The sequence below is a fragment of the Pseudorasbora parva genome, chromosome 2, assembly GCF_024679245.1.
Source record: "Pseudorasbora parva isolate DD20220531a chromosome 2, ASM2467924v1, whole genome shotgun sequence".
NCBI classification, from domain to species: Eukaryota; Metazoa; Chordata; class Actinopteri; order Cypriniformes; family Gobionidae; genus Pseudorasbora; species Pseudorasbora parva.
In genome coordinates, this window is record NC_090173.1 from 47,732,341 (window position 1) to 47,748,935 (window position 16,595).

Here is a 16,595-nt window from a genome sequence, read left to right on the forward strand (position 1 = left end):
CACTCAATCTGATTTGCATATGCAAAGTTGTGGTTGTTTTTCAATAAAAAAACTTGAAAAAGTGCCAAGGTAACAAAACCAACACACCAAAAAAGCTTTTCATGCACTTCAGACATTCAATTACACGACAACAGTGTTTGGGGGCATGAAAACAAACTATTGAAAACGAGTTTTTGAAAATTACTTTTAAACAATAAATCAAAAACTGAAATGGACCAATTTGCTTTTTAATATTCCATTTAAAAAAATCCTTATTGTTATAAAAAAGCTCTTGGAAAGCAAGGTTTGAAGGATATAATATGTTCAGTGATTTGGAAATTAAGCATTTAATTATTAAAAATAACAATAGGAAATACTATTTATTCTCGCAGTGAAACGTTTAATTGTTGCTTCAGGCCATATTTAATCTTTAACTGGTTTAATTATCTCGAAATCAATCCGAATATTTAACTTGTGTTTAAAGTAATTATCAACTGATTCGACTATTTTATACTTGAGGACTTTTGTCCTTGTTTATCACAGTGAATCTGGTCACCAAAAGCATCGATGCATGTACAACTCGTTAACTTTTTGCATTTGTTATTCTCCTCCAGATCTATTTTAGGGTGATGTGGATTTACTCCAAGCATCTTTGAATGTTTCTCATTAATGGCATTTTGTAAAATACGCATAGACTTCCAACAAGATCAGAGTGAAACGGTTTCAGGGTCAAACAATCTCAACAAACTGTCAATGCATCTTCGTAACATATTCCGCATGAAATGACAGCGTCATCCCTGCACACATCCACACGCGTGCGATGCCTTGAGATCATGCATGTTAAAGTGCGTGAAGCTTCAGTTGAGGACAGAGGAAGTTAAGACACCATCCGTGCATCTGCACCACTCCTTATGCTCGGAGCCTAAATCACAAGACACACAGTGATATCCCACGCTTTCCAGCTGGGTCTGAAGAGCGACAAGGCTGTACTCACATCTTTCTTGGGGATTTTGGGAGTGGTGTTCTTATATTTGGACGTCTTAAAGCGATTCATTCTGAGCTGCTGGTCGCGCGTTTGAACCTTCCGGGTGTCTCGGTGTTGTGATCCTGTGCGTTTGAATGAGTGCGTTTGTGTGACGCAGAGCTGGCGCGCGCGATGCACCCAAACGCTGATTTACAAATCATAAACTCGCGCTTTGGGCGGTTCAGATAACAAGAAGTATTCTGTCATGTCTGCGAAATAAAAACGCAGTCGGTGCTTTAAAAAAAATATTTCACTCACAAAAATATAATATGGTCTCCGTGGTTTTCGCCAATAGCTATTAGAGTTAAGATTTTTATCACAAAAAAAAAATGTAAAGGCTGATGTTCTTCCCCTAAAAGAAATTGAAAAATTACACACATTTATTTTTTACACATAAAAATAAAATTCATAGCTTATTTTTACACTTTGGCTCAATTCTCGAATGGGAAATTTTCCGACTGGAACCCAGCAAACACAGAAACACAGTTTCCCTAACGTAAGATTTTGGACCTCATTTGGTTTGAGAATCAAATATTAACGTTATGGGAACGTTCTTCTTTTAGGTTTTATTTTTTAGCAACCATAAAATATTGTTCCCAGAATGTTACAAGGGGGTTACTTTTAATGGGGTGGTTCCATGTTTTTTTTCTAGGCTTGGTTGTGTTCATGTCTTAATACTTTTTTTTTTATTTTAAACGCTGTATTTTTCTTATTTTAAAAAATATTTTACCTTTATTCCACACCGCTGTCTCCACTGTCCTTTGAACAGCTCGTTTGCTTCCCTGCTTCTATGAAGCCCAACCCTCCAAAAAACACAATGGTCTTAGATTGGTTAGATGACCAAATGTAGCTTCCTGTATTTTTATTGGCTGAAGTGCCAAGCACAGGTTGTCCGGAAACGCCACGCCTCTTTCCATTACGGGCAGAAGTCACATATGAGGTGACTAGAAAGGGTTTATGATGTCACCAACCCGGGAAGAGGCTCGTTGTAGTCCAAACCGGCCGTTTTTGTGGGCAGTAAACTGCCATAACTTTAAAAGACAAATACCTCCGTTTGCATTGAACTTTCAGCGCTCTAACTTTGCAGATACTGTTTATGCTGAAGCAGCAACATTACACACTAACTAAAGTTAAAAAAGTGAAATCGCTTGCAACCACCCCTTTAAATAACCAAGAACTAACTTATAGAGAACGTTCCCTAATGGTTATTTTTAGGTTATTTTGCAACCATAAAACAACTTCCCCAGAATGTTGCTGGAAGGTTATTTTTTGAATAACCTATACAACTATTTGAAAATCTAGAATCTGAGGGCAAATTTTTTTATATATATATTTACATTTTTATATATATTTATGTTAGGAAATTTACTAAATATCTTTATGGAACATGATTTTAACTTAATATCCTAATGATTTATTGGCATAAAAGAAAAAATAAATGACTTTGACCGATATAATGTATTTTTGGCTATATTGTCACAAATATACCAGTGCAACTTATGCCTGCTTTTGTGGTTCAGGGTCACAAATATCTGACATGAAATGTTTGTAATAGTACATTTCTCAGATCACACCTGAAATTCTCAAAACTGTGTTCAAACTCTACATAGTCTCTTGTGCACATCAAAAAAGCAATTTCTCATCCTTTTGAACAAGTTGCTTTGGCACATTCATGCACTATAAGTAATATATATATATATATCATATTTATGATAGGGCCTATATAAGTGCTCTTTCCTGCATTATCAAGTCTAAAAGAAATGTAAATAAAATATACATTATGCATTATGACAATTAGTTCAACCATTTTGCATTTAACAGCTTATGCAATGAATTAACGCCTAGATGTTTTGAAGGGTAAGACTATTCAACAGAGAACCACCAGTATAAAACATTTTACTGGTCTGCAAATCTTAAGAATGATTTGAGAAATTTTCCAAAGCAACTGAGAAAAACTGCATAACAATAAAAACAGTTCATGTTCATACATTCTCCTCTAAAAATAAATTTAAATTTAAATTACAAAATTATCTTTTTACCCTGTTTGAAAGAAATATCAAATACCTGATGTTTAAAAAATATGAGTAACAAAATTTTGTCAAAAATAAATGTTTTGTCAAATTTCTTTGCTACTTTTTATGTAGGCATAAGCAATTGAACACGATCTTCTTACAGTACAACCCACATAATTCTTATAAGTAGTCTAAGACAGACAGAAAGAGATTACTTATAAGTGCAATTAAGGCTATCAGTTTTATAAACAGCAACTTCACGAGCCCATCCACTCTACTTCAGCAATACGGAAGGAATGGCCAAACTAAACTAACCAAGAATCTCCCTCTTAATCACAATGCGCATGCGTGTGCCGTGCCGCTCGCACATGCGCAGTCACTCTCCTGTCAGTGAGTGGCAAAGATGGCGTGTTCCGCGGCTCGCAGCTCTGCACGCTGGATCACTGTGGCCGTGTCCTCCAGCCAAAGACGCGCCTGCTCACCCTTCATCTCCGGAGCCGATGAAACCTACAGGAGCCTCTCAACGCTGTCCAGCCGGCACATCTGGACAGCGCGCCGCGCTGTCGCTGGAGGGGTCCTGAGTGCGGTGACATTGAGAGGCATGACAGGTGAGACAGACAGAAAGGCCTGAGCATCCAACTGCATATAAACTACTAACTCTGCGTTTAAATATGAGGTCTGATCTGATCGATATATATTCAGCTTCATATGTTAGATTGCATTATGATGTATAACCATATTCGTTAAATTGAAGAATGTGGGTCAGAAAGCAAACTGGACTTCTGATCAAAACATGTAATCACTTTGATCAAGAGCTACCTAATCGATAATGTGTGAATAAGAGTTTGGATATGATGAAAACTCACAGACCTGGTTTGGCTCAGTTTCCAGAAACTTCTGACCTTGTTGCAGTTCATAAAGTGACTGTCAGCTGGACTAATGAAGACACTTTATGAGTAACTTACACATTATTATTACAGAGAAATGACCCTAAGTATGATGGGAATGTTGTGATTTGATTGTAGATCCTCATTTGTTTCCATCTGATCCCTAGAAAAGACGTGCTCTGACTGTGTTTACCATAGTAAACCCTCATAGTAAACATAGTTCAGAAATGAACAAATAACAAACCCCCAATCGTCATAACCACTGGTCAAACCATGAATTTCTTCTCAGTACCATGTTTAGATCCATTAAAATTGATTCACTTAAAAAAAAAATAATGGTAATACTGGTTTGTTGTTGTTGTTTACATCATTTCAAAGTACCATGATTTTATTGTCTGACAACAAATATTGTTCAATGGTGTCACTACACTATGTATGCATATAGCTCATGTCAGAACTGTGAAAAATATGTGTAAAATATGTGAAATATAATAATAATAATATAAATAATAATATATTATAATAATAACAATATAACCCATATATATTTTTAATTAAAAAAAATTAAATTAGGACTTAATTCAACAGTTATATTTATTAATGAACATGGTAAATAAATACAACATCTAAAAGCAAATTCTGACTCCATTAATTGCATTATGTATTGCATTTCACTATTTATTGGTTTATGTTTAATGTTTTGGAAACACTAAAACAAATTCTGCATAAGTTAAAAAAAAGTGATTTGTGGTATTGGTAAAAATGATGTAGTTGCTACATGTTACTGTAGTAAAACCATGTTTAATATGCTGTTCATATTTCAAATCATAAGTACTCATAGTATTGTGTGTCACAGCCGGGGGCCCTTCTTCTCATCTCATGTGCAAGATGTCGTTCCACACCAGCTCTTCTGCAAGAAAACAGGACTTTTACCAGATCTTAGGAGTTCCACGGACTGCAACGCAGAAGGAGATTAAGAAAGCTTATTACCAGGTAAGACGCCTGACTAGAGAGTTTGCCTTCTATGTGACTGTGTCTAGTTGTCACAACTATTTATATTACATTAGCACACTTTTCAGTGCTAAATCTCTTTTCCTGGATAGTAACATTAGAAATGTTAAATAGCTTTTTTTTGTGGTAAAGGAGTGGTCAATTTAAAGGGGTACTTCAGCGCTGGGAAGATGAATCTGTATTTAAACTGGGTCATCAATGTTGTAGAAATGTGAAATTATTTTTGAATTTGGCGTCTTCTAGACTGAGAAAAGACAGAAAATGTATTTTTGTCCATGGGGATGAAAGACTACAATTCCCAGAATGCTTCGCTGCCCTGTGAGGCCATTCCCAACACCACCAACTTCATTACTGTGACTGAGTTATAAGACACTACAGTTAAAAACTGAACGTGTCTGTTCAATATAATGAGTGAGTCACCGCGCGAGTCTCACAGCACTGAGCACTAACTGCAGGAGTGATGAGAGCTGAGGTAATCGCGACTACATTCGCGGCATACATTCACAACGCGAGTTCAGTCTGGCACGCGTTTCAGTTCATGCCTTTGCAAGCTTAACTTTCATAGAAATGAATTTGAGAAGTTAAAAGACTTACATTGCTCACCATATCTCCGTTTAAATGATTCTGTCTGCAAGCTGAGCTGTCCCTGCAAGCTGAGTGTAATCTCCCATCCCCCATGCACAGATTCAAAACATGCGGAAATGGCTCCCTCTGCTGGCTGTAGTCTTTAGCCTCTGGGCAAACATTCCTCCTATGATGCAAAAATCGTCGTTTTGCATCATAGGAGGAATTTTTCCAGAAATAAAATACATAAATCTCTTGTTTCAGGGAGATATGAGGGGGGAAAGCACAATAATTTGAATATTCTCCAGGGTTTCTACTGATACAAAGCCATATGCTAATCGCTGAAGTAACCCTTTAAATTAAATATAATGAGATAAATAAATTAGGTAAGGTGTAATTTCTGGCTTTAAAACCATGATTCTTTCTTTCCCCATTCAGATGGCGAAGAAGTATCATCCAGACACTAACAAAGACGACCCACAAGCTAAGGAGAAGTTTGCACAGCTGGCTGAAGCCTACGAGGTTTGAGGCGTCTCCCTATGAAAGATTGTTCTTCTATCCGAGACCATTAAGAAAAATGAGTTTCCATTGGGCTGATGCTTTGTCCTCAGGTGCTCAGTGACGAGGGGAAGAGGAAACAGTATGACACGTATGGTTCCGCCGGGTTTGATGCGGGTCAGGCCGGTGCGGGACATCAGCAGTACTGGGGCGGAGGGGCCAGTATCGACCCAGAGGAACTTTTCCGCAAGATCTTTGGCGAGTTTTCTGGAGCTCGAGGCTTCGGGGATTTTAATGCCATCTTCGATCAGCCACAAGAGGTCAGATATGTTCTCAGCTATAGATACGTATTTAAGTGCAAACTCAATTTAAAAAAAATGGGACACTGTACAAATTGTGCAAATGCAATGATGTGTAAGTTTCAAATTTCAGTATTTTATTCAGAATACAACATAGTTGACAAATCAAATGCATAATTTTAAGGGAAAAATAAGTTGATTTTAAAATTCATGGCATCAACTCATTTTAAAAAAAGTTGGACAAGGCGTTTACCACTGTGTGACATCCCCTCTTCTTTGTATAACAGTCTGCAAACGTCTGGGGACTGAGGAGACAAGTTGCTCAAGTTTAAAAATAGTAATAGGAGGACCAAAATTCCAATAGTAATGTTGTCCCATTCTTGTCTAATACTGGCTTCTAGTTGCTCAACTGTCTTAGGTCTTCTTTGTCGCATCTTCCTCTTTATGATGCGCCAAATGTTTTCTTTTGGGTGAAAGATCTGTAATGCAGGCTGGACATTTCAGTACCCAGATTTTTTTTTATGCAGTGACCCAACTGTTTTGTAATCAGATTTGTACACTATATTGCCAAAAGTATTGGGACACCCCTCCAAATCATTGAATTCAGGTGTTCTAATCACTTCCATGGCCACAGGTGTATAAAAACTAGTTAGATAGACAGACAAACAGACCTTATTAAATGGCATGCATAATTAAACGCTGTTCTTTTCGTCAACAGTACGTCATGGAGCTCACGTTCGCTCAGGCTGCCAAAGGAGTGAATAAGGAGATCACCGTCAACATCGAGGGCACGTGTCAGCGCTGTGACGGCCGAGGCCATGAGCCCGGATCCAAAGTCCAGCACTGCGGGAACTGTAATGGGACTGGCATGGTAAGTGACACCTTCTAGCACATAAAGTCATTTAGACATGCCCAATAAGTCAACGACTTTGTCCTCGTAGGAGACTGTGAACACAGGGCCTTTCGTGATGCGGTCCACCTGTCGCCGCTGTGGCGGGAGGGGCTCGGTCATCACATCGCCCTGTACGGCATGTCGAGGAACGGGACAGACCAAACAGAGGAAAACCGTCACTGTGCCTGTTCCTGCCGGTGAGTCGGTCGTCTTTGACGTGAGACAAGTTTCAGTGACGAGTTTTGAGGTTTTTGTTTACTGTGTTGTTCAGGAATTGAAGATGGGCAGACGGTCCGAATGCCTGTGGGGAAGAAAGAGATCTTCATTACATTCAGAGTGAGTATAAAGCGGCGTTGAGGTTTTGGAAATATCTAAGCATGTGTCAAGTGGTTACATGAAGGGCTTTTGCAGATAGGAATTAACCACCAGGGTGGTTCCTTGGAGAACCAACTTGTGCTGATTTAGACCCTACTCTGAAGTAGGAGCCAATTTTTCCCCCAAAAGGTGTTCCAATAACTAAAATAGTTCCCAGTTCCTGCAGTGAGAACAGTGAAAAGTGGGTATTTCTGCCAATAGTTATAGCAAATATGTAAGCATTCTTCCAGTATGAAAGCAACTATGGTCAGATTAAAGAGATAGTTCACCCAAAAATGAAACTAACTAACTGCTAATCCCACAAAAGAAGATATTTGGCAGACAGAGCAACCATTGACTACCATAGTATTTTTTTTTTTCCTACTATGGTAGTCAATGGTTGCTCTCTCTGCTTGGTTACAACGGTTCTTCAGAATATCTTCTTTTTTTGTGTTAAGCAGAACAAGAAACTCATACAGGTTTAGAGGGTAACTTGAGGGTGAGTAATTGAGTTTTCATGTTTTAGGTAAACTATCTCTGTGGGTTTAGGTTTATTTGCTGTTGTCGGCTTTAAGGACATTTGAAATGACTGTCATTTGTCAATCAGCAACGCAATATGAACTCTAATGCGGTCAAGACTTGCCTGGAACTAATTGCACACCGTAGATCATTTGTTAACCAATCAGAAACTCCAAAAATAATAAATTTGTTAAGCACTGTAGACAAAGAGTTACCCATTTGATACCTATTTAGCTAAAAAAAAAGCATTGCTTCTTTTTGGCTGATTTGACTGCTGATTATGAAAATGACAATATTTGTTAAAGGAATGGTTGCATGCGATTTTTACTTTTTTTAACTTGAGTTAGTGTGTAATGTTGCTGCTTGAGCATTAACAGTATCTGCAAAGTTACAGCGCTGAAAGCTCAATGCAATAGTTATGGCAGTTTATTGCCTACAAAAACGGCCGGTTTGGACTTCAACGAGCCTCTTCCCGGGTTGGTGACATCATAAACCCTTTCTAGTCCCCGCAGACGTAACTTCTGCATGTAATGATAAGGGGCGTGGCGTTTCCAGCCAATAAAAATACATGAAACTACATTTGGCCATCTAACCAATCTAAGACCATCGCGTTTTTCGGCGGGATGGGCTTCATAGAAGCAGGAAGCAAACAAGCCGTTCAAAGGACAGTGGAGACAGCAGTGTGGAATATAAAGGTATAATATGAGAAAAATATTGGCGTTAAAAAAAAAAGGATTAAGACATGTTATACTGTGCCCCATAAACACAACCAAGCCTAGAAAAAAACACGGAACCACCCCATTAACAATGCGACTCATATCCGTATAGCCATTTACTGATCTAAAGGATCTGATATGTGCTCTTTTTTCATTGAAAATACCAGATTAAGCAGGAACGTTCTGTGACATGTGTAATCCCAGATTCTGCTTGTAAACTCCACGCTAATTGTCTCTGCTTATGTTCTCAGGTCCAGAAGAGTCCGGTCTTCAGGAGAGATGGTGCTGACATCCATTCTGACGTCCTGATCTCTGTGGCTCAGGCCATATTGGGCGGCACAGTCAGAGCACAAGGACTGCACGAGACGGTCAATCTCCCGGTGGGACATCTTTACCATATTACTAAGGCTATCCTTAAAAATATTTTTGTTTGCAGTAATAAAAAAAAAGGTCGGTAGGAAGGTAGGTAGGTCTATTTTTTATTATTATTATTTTCAGTGTAAAAAAAAAGGTAAAATTTTGGTGATGGTGATTATGTCGGTATGAATTTTAACAAATGATCATATCGTGACGTCGCTGACTGGGTCTTCAACCCGTGCCTTCGGGCAAATCATTGCAAACCTAATTTTGATGCAGGCTATATAGACCACAAACAAATTGAAATCTTTGTCAAAAATGTTTATTGCATGATTTTCAGGTGCATTCAATAAGAACAGGTTCCAACCAGCAGCTAGCTGTCATTGTAAGCCTATAGCACAACTCCATGTATCTCCCACTCCTTGGTAATGACCATTTATCATTTTGAATAATGTGCTCATAGGCTCATACAGACGTATTTCACAAGCATATCTCAAAATTCTCCATCTCATAAACTATTGAAGTTAGCTTCTAACGTTAACAGGAAGGCTAGTAGGTTATGCATGCTAGCTTTAAATAAAAAAAACCCTGCTCTGCTACTCAAGAATGCAAACTCGTCATTATTTGCAGGAACGAAGGATGTATCCTTCAATGTATTATGGTGCCCGAATCCGTATGACTTTGAACGATGACCGCGAACATTTAGTTTACTGCAGTCGAAGCCATCATTACCAAGAGCGAACCGTTGACTCTGACAGTGACTGAGAGACGAAGCGAACGCACAGCCATAGTGTGACATCTGTTAACCAATAGTGTAAACATAGATGGCGTCACAGGTTTTTATTTAAAAGAAAGAACGTAGCCTTTGTTTGTATGTAGGCTGTGGCAATTTATTTACTAGGGATGCAACAAAATAGTTTGGCCAACGTTCAATACATTTCATCAACACTCGATTTTTATCACGGTTTTCGATTCGGTTCGTTTTTTTTGTGCTATTCTATTCTTAGGCGACAGGAACAGAAAGAGGTTAAGGAGAAAATGTTTCTATTGCAATTAGGGATGGGTACCGAAAACCGGTACTAAACGGGCCCCGGGGCTAAATTTTGAAAGACCGTTGTATCGATAAGCTCTGACGTTATCGGTTCTGCTGTCTGTACTTTTGAAAATACACGTGACGAGAGAGAGAGAGAGAGCGAGAGCGAGAGAGAGAGACACAAACGACAGCCGAGGACAGAACTGAACATTCAAACATAGCCTGGTTACACTTTAGATCCGTGATAGTCTGATTTTATTTTAGATTTTGGCTTCCAAAGATTATAATAATAATATTTATGTCTAGCGCAACTTAATTCCCTTTGCAGCACTGCCATTTCTCCCTTAAACTCAAACGTAATGACAGAATCAGCACGATCAGTGATTGTTGTAAAATTCAGTCTAGCTACTGTTGGTTGTGGGATGCGTTTAATAATAAAAAGAGCGATTAAAACCACAAAAATCTCCGCAAGAGATTGTTCCCAAGTCAGCGCGCGCACTCTGAAACAGCGGCAACGAGACGGGGCAAATCACACTTTCGGTTTCACACTCGCGTCTAAACGATCAAATGTACACAAACATCTATCTCAAAATGACCGGCTTGGAGAGTCTCTTAAACACAACACAGTTTGTGTCTAAAATGGACGTTATTATGGATATAGTCAGGAGAAAATGTAGTGCATCTGCCTATTATCAGTCGCCTATAGAGCTGCACATCTGTCTTAAAGAGGCAGCAGTGTAAATAAACATGCTGACGAATTACTGCGAATTAAACAACCAAATGCAAAGAGAAAATCACTCACAGCTCTTGAATGAATAAATTCAGCTTTAATAAGCATTAATTTAGGCTATTTATGATAAACCATGCAGTGTTATTTTACATTTGATTACTAGAATATATATATATATATATATATAAAAATAAATCTCAAAAAGTACAGATAAGAATACCGTTAAAGTACCGGACCGATAAGCAGTATCGATAAGAGTAGTAATACCGTTAAAACCTAAACGATACCCATCCCTAATTGCAATACTCTTTCTTTATTTTACTTAAAAGACTTGAAAACCCTCGCTTAAACTTAAAACTTTACTTTAAAAAAAGCCTTGTACACATTCCTAGTGTATTGTATAATATAAAATAAATATATATAAAGATTTACAGTGGCAGCTCAGAGCTGTAAAGCAGCATTTAAGTGTGAAATTGAATGAATAAATGTAGGCTAATGTTTTGTTTAAAACTGCCTAGTCTTCAATATACATAATACATTGATTAAAAGCTACTGAATTCAAGTTTTTTTTTTTTTTTTTATGGAAGAGCAGTGAGTGATTTTTTTTCCTTTGTCTTTTGTTGTTTTATTATCATAGTTTTACAGGTGAACTGTCCCTTTAAGGACAAGTATTCTCTAGGCTGCGCTGCTGTCAATACAAGACTTGCTCGCATCTCATATACAGACACACTCGATTTTACTTTCACTTTAGACATAATACATGTTAACCTTTTGTGTATTTGACAGTATTAGCACAGAAAGACTACTTTGTCCAGTAAGCACGTGTGTTTGACAGGCTTTTAGTGCGCATGCTCAACGCAAAACAGTGCATAAGCACGTGAATGAAATGTTTAACCGGAAAGGCTTCAAAATGCATGCAAATAATGAACTTTTGTGATTGTGAATAACTTTAGTGTTCTGTGAGTATAACTCTCTTTAGTGCAGCATTTCAACATCAAGCGTGGCTAAACACCCCCTAACTTTAGTGCAGATGATTGGATATTTGCTCATATCAGCGCGTAGACTCATAGGCACACTCAAACAGAGCCGAAATAAACTGAGAGAAATATTTTAAACGGAGAGAAATAGAAAAAATTAATTAAATGTAAAACCAGCGCATATTGAACGGTGAATGTCGTACCCAATGGTTGAATATTATATTCAGAATTGTGGTATCCCCAATATTTACCATAATTACTAAAATATAATTAATATTATTTTATTGCTTTTGTATTAGTTGTTTGAAGAGTAAAAAAAAAAATGGTCTGCCTTAACGCAAATCTACAACCGGCAAGTCAGTCGGACTAAAAGCATCAAAAAATAAATACATTGAGTCGGTTCTAAATTCGGGGTCGGTCGGGTTATGGCAAACAACAATATTTTTAAGGATGGCCTAATCAAGATATTCTTATGCATGTAAGCACAGTCATTCAATCAGTGAATGTTCTCATAGATCCCATCTGGAATCCAGACCGACCAGAGGATCCGCCTCTCTGGTAAAGGTATACCACGGGTCAGCGGCTACGGTTATGGTGACCACTACGTCCACGTCAAGATCAAAATCCCTAAGTAAGATTTCTTAAATATGATAAAAGACATATGTCACTTTTGAACACTTTTGAACACTGTCTTCTGTCCAGGATGTTGACAGACCGACAACGAGCCCTAATGATGAGCTATGCAGAGGACGAGACCGATGTGGAGGGTACCGTCAATGGCGTGACCAGCACCACTGCAGGTATTGTTATTTCAGTCACATCAACAGTGGAATTTGGGGTGGTCATATTAAAACCAGTACCTGTCTCTGTCCAGGAGGGGGCAGTAATCAGGCTGGGACAGGGCACAAACAGAAAGACGAGGGCTTTTTCTCCAAATTAAAGAAAATGTTTAGCTCCTCTTGACAGCCACAAAGCAGGTATGATGATTTGTTTTAAGATACAACTCCCTGAAAACCATTTAAATGATTTTAGGGATTGAATAAAACTTGTAAAATGTCATTATCGAGGTTCAGAATCTGGTTTGCGGCTGTCTGTCAATCGTCCAAAATAGCATTTGGACACCTAAAACTCACTTAATGTATGATACATTTTCAATGACAAAATGAACAGTAATAAATACATAAATGTAATATGTTTATCTCTGAACTTATTTGTAAGACTTATTAACTATTTAGTGTCTATTGCAGGGCTTTTCAATATGGGGCAGCTACGGTTTGGCTGGGTTGCCAAGTTTGCAGTTCTTCACACATAATTGTTTACTGTTTGACTGTTTACTTGCCTTTCATAATGTTTGAACTTTATTAGTTAGCATAGTAGTTTTTGCTGTGGTATCGAAGTACTTAAAATTTCCTTTAAGTAATAAATGGAAAGCAAAGTTACAATTAGTAACCCATCCCAATTAGTATTTTTTAAAACCGTGAGTTTTATGATCTGTTGAACTAATTATGATTATTTCTATATTATGATTGTCAAGTTGTAAATGTGCATAATGCATAGTAGTGACAGTACAATATGTATTTTATGAATGGGATTGGCATATTTTGTGTTTTGATGTATATTTTTGATTGGCCATTGGGCTAGTTTGGGGCTGTTTTTGATTGGATGTTGTTGACTGGCTGTTGTAGATTGGCCATTGGGCTAGTTCTATTTTGGGGCAACCCAGTTAGACTATGTATTATCTATTACTAGTATTATCTATCAATATAGAGTTGAATTATTTACCGAAAAATATATATATATATTAGATTAGAAAAAATAGATTAAATTAAAATGTTTGTTGTTGGCTGGGTTATAAGATTTTTAATTATTAAAAATAATTGTGATTATTTTGGTAATTGTGACTTTGTTTCTTTCAGTTGTACTCTCAAATTTGCAGCTATATTTCGCATAAGTAAATAAAGAAAGAAAGAAAGAAAGAAAATGGTATTAAAATAAGTACAATATAAACTATAATGAGTTGGAAAAAATGTAAGACTAAATGAATAGAAACTAAAATTCTAAATCATTATTTAGACATTTATAATATAAATCTTTCACTTTGGTCCTTTATATAATACACTGTATTAGATGCCTTTTAAAATTTAGGATGTGGTCTAGGGCTGAACGATATGGACAAAATTTAATATCTTGATTTTCATGCCAGATATCTCGATATCGATACAATACGATATGACTACGTGTTTGGTGAAAACCAAGCATTTCTCAGAAAAATAAAAAGATTAAGCCTACATTTCAAAACTTTGTGTCAGAAAATGTATTGTTCGATCACACAGGTGTAATCAGAGACTGGTCCCTGGAGCGTATGATCAAGTGTATCACGATCAACTGCTAAATTCAAATGTTGAATTAAGCCAGACAGGCGCGCTCAGAGCTGTCATATATCACAACTTTTCTGTGTTTTCAACCACATACTGTTTATTTTAGTTTTCAAACATATAAATTCACATAAGTACTAAAAAATCAATACATTTAGAGTTTGTAGAATACACACTGATATGGAAGCAGTAATAATAATCCTTTCCATTATAATTCGACACGTTTTATTCATATCAGATACACACATTGTGTAAGTAACTTCAATGTTTACTCTATTCTATTCCCAGTTCACCAGCCACTTTTAAGTATTTCGGGAGAAATGGATGAATTCACGTGTTGTTAACATAGAGGTTGTAAATCCAACAGATCCGATTCTCTGAAATGCATCTGAGGCACAAACTAACTCGGCGTCGCCCATCGCGCATACAGCTCAACTAACGCGATCGTTATAAAGGTGTTTAAACAACAATATACTTCCACTTGCATGTATTTGACAATCGGAATATCAGATATTTCACTACATAGCTAAAACATATTGTGAATATTCTGAATAAAAAAGGAAAAATTATATAAAGCAGATCATCATTCATTCAGTGCTGTTGCTGCTGTGGTGTGTCACGTAACAAACGATGACGCGTCACCATGGAAATGCCCCCCCCCCCCCCCCCACGTTCCTGGTAGTGTTTGTGCGCTGGCTTTAGCTGTGTATTCAAGGGCACTCGTAAAACTGATGTTTGTTGTGACTGCCAGAGTTGTATGTAGGGCGAGCGCGGTGAGGGGAAATCTATATCAGCGATATTGTTGCTTTTTTCTATAGTAATATCTTGAAAGTTCATATCTCGATATAGATACGATAACGATGTATCGTTCAGCCCAAATGTGGTCTCACATGAGTACTATAATTTTTGGGATAAAAGATTGAAACCACTGATCTTTTGCATATCATAGATTCATGTTTCCATTTGTTTGTTTTTAAAGGTAAAAGATCTGCTGGAAATTAGGAGACAATTATTGCTGGTGGAGATTCAGATTCACTGTAAACCCTGATGGACATAGAAGAGTAGGAGAAGAGTCTTCTGTTGTTGGACACATGCAGCATTGAATTCATATTGAACCCTCCTCAGGATCACATAATGGAGGCAATGAAGAGCTCTGGATCTATCATTAACTACTAAGAGAAGAAGATCCCTCCATATCCCAGAGGAATATGATTTACACACCTGTCTTATCTGGAACATTGATATCAGGCTTGGCACCAAAATTAACAATAGTTTTTTTTCATCGGTCTGTAATTTTATGTTAAGGTTTGACATAGTACGTGCTTTTTTTCTCCTTTTCTGATATTCTGAAATTAAGTGATTCAGAAATGGATGCAAACTTTTAGTTCAGTAACAATGAACATTTAAGATGAATCAAGTCCAAAGTTAAATATCTGTGTGTGTGCTGTTTGTCACTGAATGTTACATCCATCTGCTTAATTTGCAGTGTACATAGACCACTGTTAATATTAAAATCATTTCAATGTGTTATTGTAGAGATAAATATGCAATAACAAATAAAATCTCTGTGTAACAAATGTTTTTGTTGTTGTATATATATATATATATATATATATATATATATATATATATATATATACATATATACTTTTTCAAGTAACTATACTTTTTCAAGTAACTAGTAACACATTACTTTTAAATATACAATAATCTGTCTGAATTACCTTTTCAAATAAGTAACTCCTTAGCATCGCACTGGTTCCCTTAAGAAAAACCCAGGGTTTTCCCATAGCCAATTGGATTATTGCTTAAAACAAGTTCTGTGATTAACAAAAGTTTAAGATACTTGCACATTTTGTCCATGAAGACAATTATTAAAGATGACCATGAATTTTTAAGTCAAAATGCAGACACCAGAAGTAAAAGGTAAGCTATAAACAGACTATACCACGGTCCTGTGAATTCAACGTCAACATCACTAAGCTGTGGACAACTCAGTTTTTCTCTTAAAACATTTTCCTAGAACGTTTGAGTTAAACTAGTTCAACTATAAGAGCATAATGAGGATGTAAAACTGGATGTCTCTGTGTGGGGTAATACTGATGTATTTTATGTTGTAGAATAAAATGACTTGAACTTGTGCTCACCACAGACCTTATTTCAGTAATTTAACCAAAATCCCATTCAATAACCCATTGATTTTGGGACAAGGGGACTGGAAGTGCTAAAATGCTAACCCGCTTCTGCATTTTGGCTGGTCTCGCATATAGCCAGAACTTGGCAGAAGGTCTAGACTCTACACTATATGCTGTTTTGACTTTTAATCATTCACAGCACAGGATATGAATTCTTGATATCAACAGGATTG

The 16,595-nt window shown here is 37.0% G+C and overlaps 2 protein-coding genes across 4 annotated transcripts in view; one reads left to right on the forward strand and one right to left on the reverse strand.

Moving 5' to 3' along the window:
- The window catches only part of coro7 (coronin 7), a 173,048-nt gene extending 171,951 nt beyond the window's left edge, over positions 1-1,097 (reverse strand). For both annotated transcript variants that reach the window (XM_067422754.1, XM_067422737.1), the window contains exon 1: positions 974-1,097. In XM_067422754.1, the coding sequence (XP_067278855.1) occupies positions 974-1,033 (60 nt within the window). In that variant the 5' untranslated portion in view covers positions 1,034-1,097. The remainder of the gene's footprint in view (positions 1-973) is intronic.
- Positions 1,098-3,366: 2,269 nt separating this feature from the next.
- dnaja3a (DnaJ heat shock protein family (Hsp40) member A3a) lies at positions 3,367-15,798 on the forward strand. 2 transcript variants are annotated; one of them, XM_067429052.1, is made up of 12 exons: positions 3,367-3,623; positions 4,759-4,895; positions 5,916-5,999; positions 6,089-6,295; positions 6,993-7,145; positions 7,216-7,363; positions 7,438-7,502; positions 9,007-9,135; positions 12,368-12,483; positions 12,555-12,652; positions 12,727-12,829; positions 15,207-15,798. In XM_067429052.1, the coding sequence occupies exons 1-11, from the start codon at positions 3,419-3,421 to the stop codon at positions 12,813-12,815; spliced, it is 1,431 nt and encodes a 476-aa protein (XP_067285153.1). In that variant the 5' UTR covers positions 3,367-3,418; the 3' UTR covers positions 12,816-12,829; positions 15,207-15,798. The 2 variants fall into 2 exon arrangements, with proteins under 2 accessions (XP_067285153.1, XP_067285154.1); XM_067429053.1 differs by lacking the exon at positions 12,727-12,829 and having other exon boundaries at positions 3,369-3,623.
- Positions 15,799-16,595: the final 797 nt, after the last annotated feature.

Coding starts and splice junctions, on each gene's coding strand:
- dnaja3a (XM_067429052.1), top strand. CDS start 3,419: ATGGCGTGTTCCGCGGCTCGCAGCTCTGCACGCTGGATCACTGTGGCC. Junction 7,503..9,006: donor AGATCTTCATTACATTCAGA/GTGAGTATAAAG, acceptor TTATGTTCTCAG/GTCCAGAAGAGTCCGGTCTT. Junction 12,484..12,554: donor GTCAAGATCAAAATCCCTAA/GTAAGATTTCTT, acceptor TCTTCTGTCCAG/GATGTTGACAGACCGACAAC.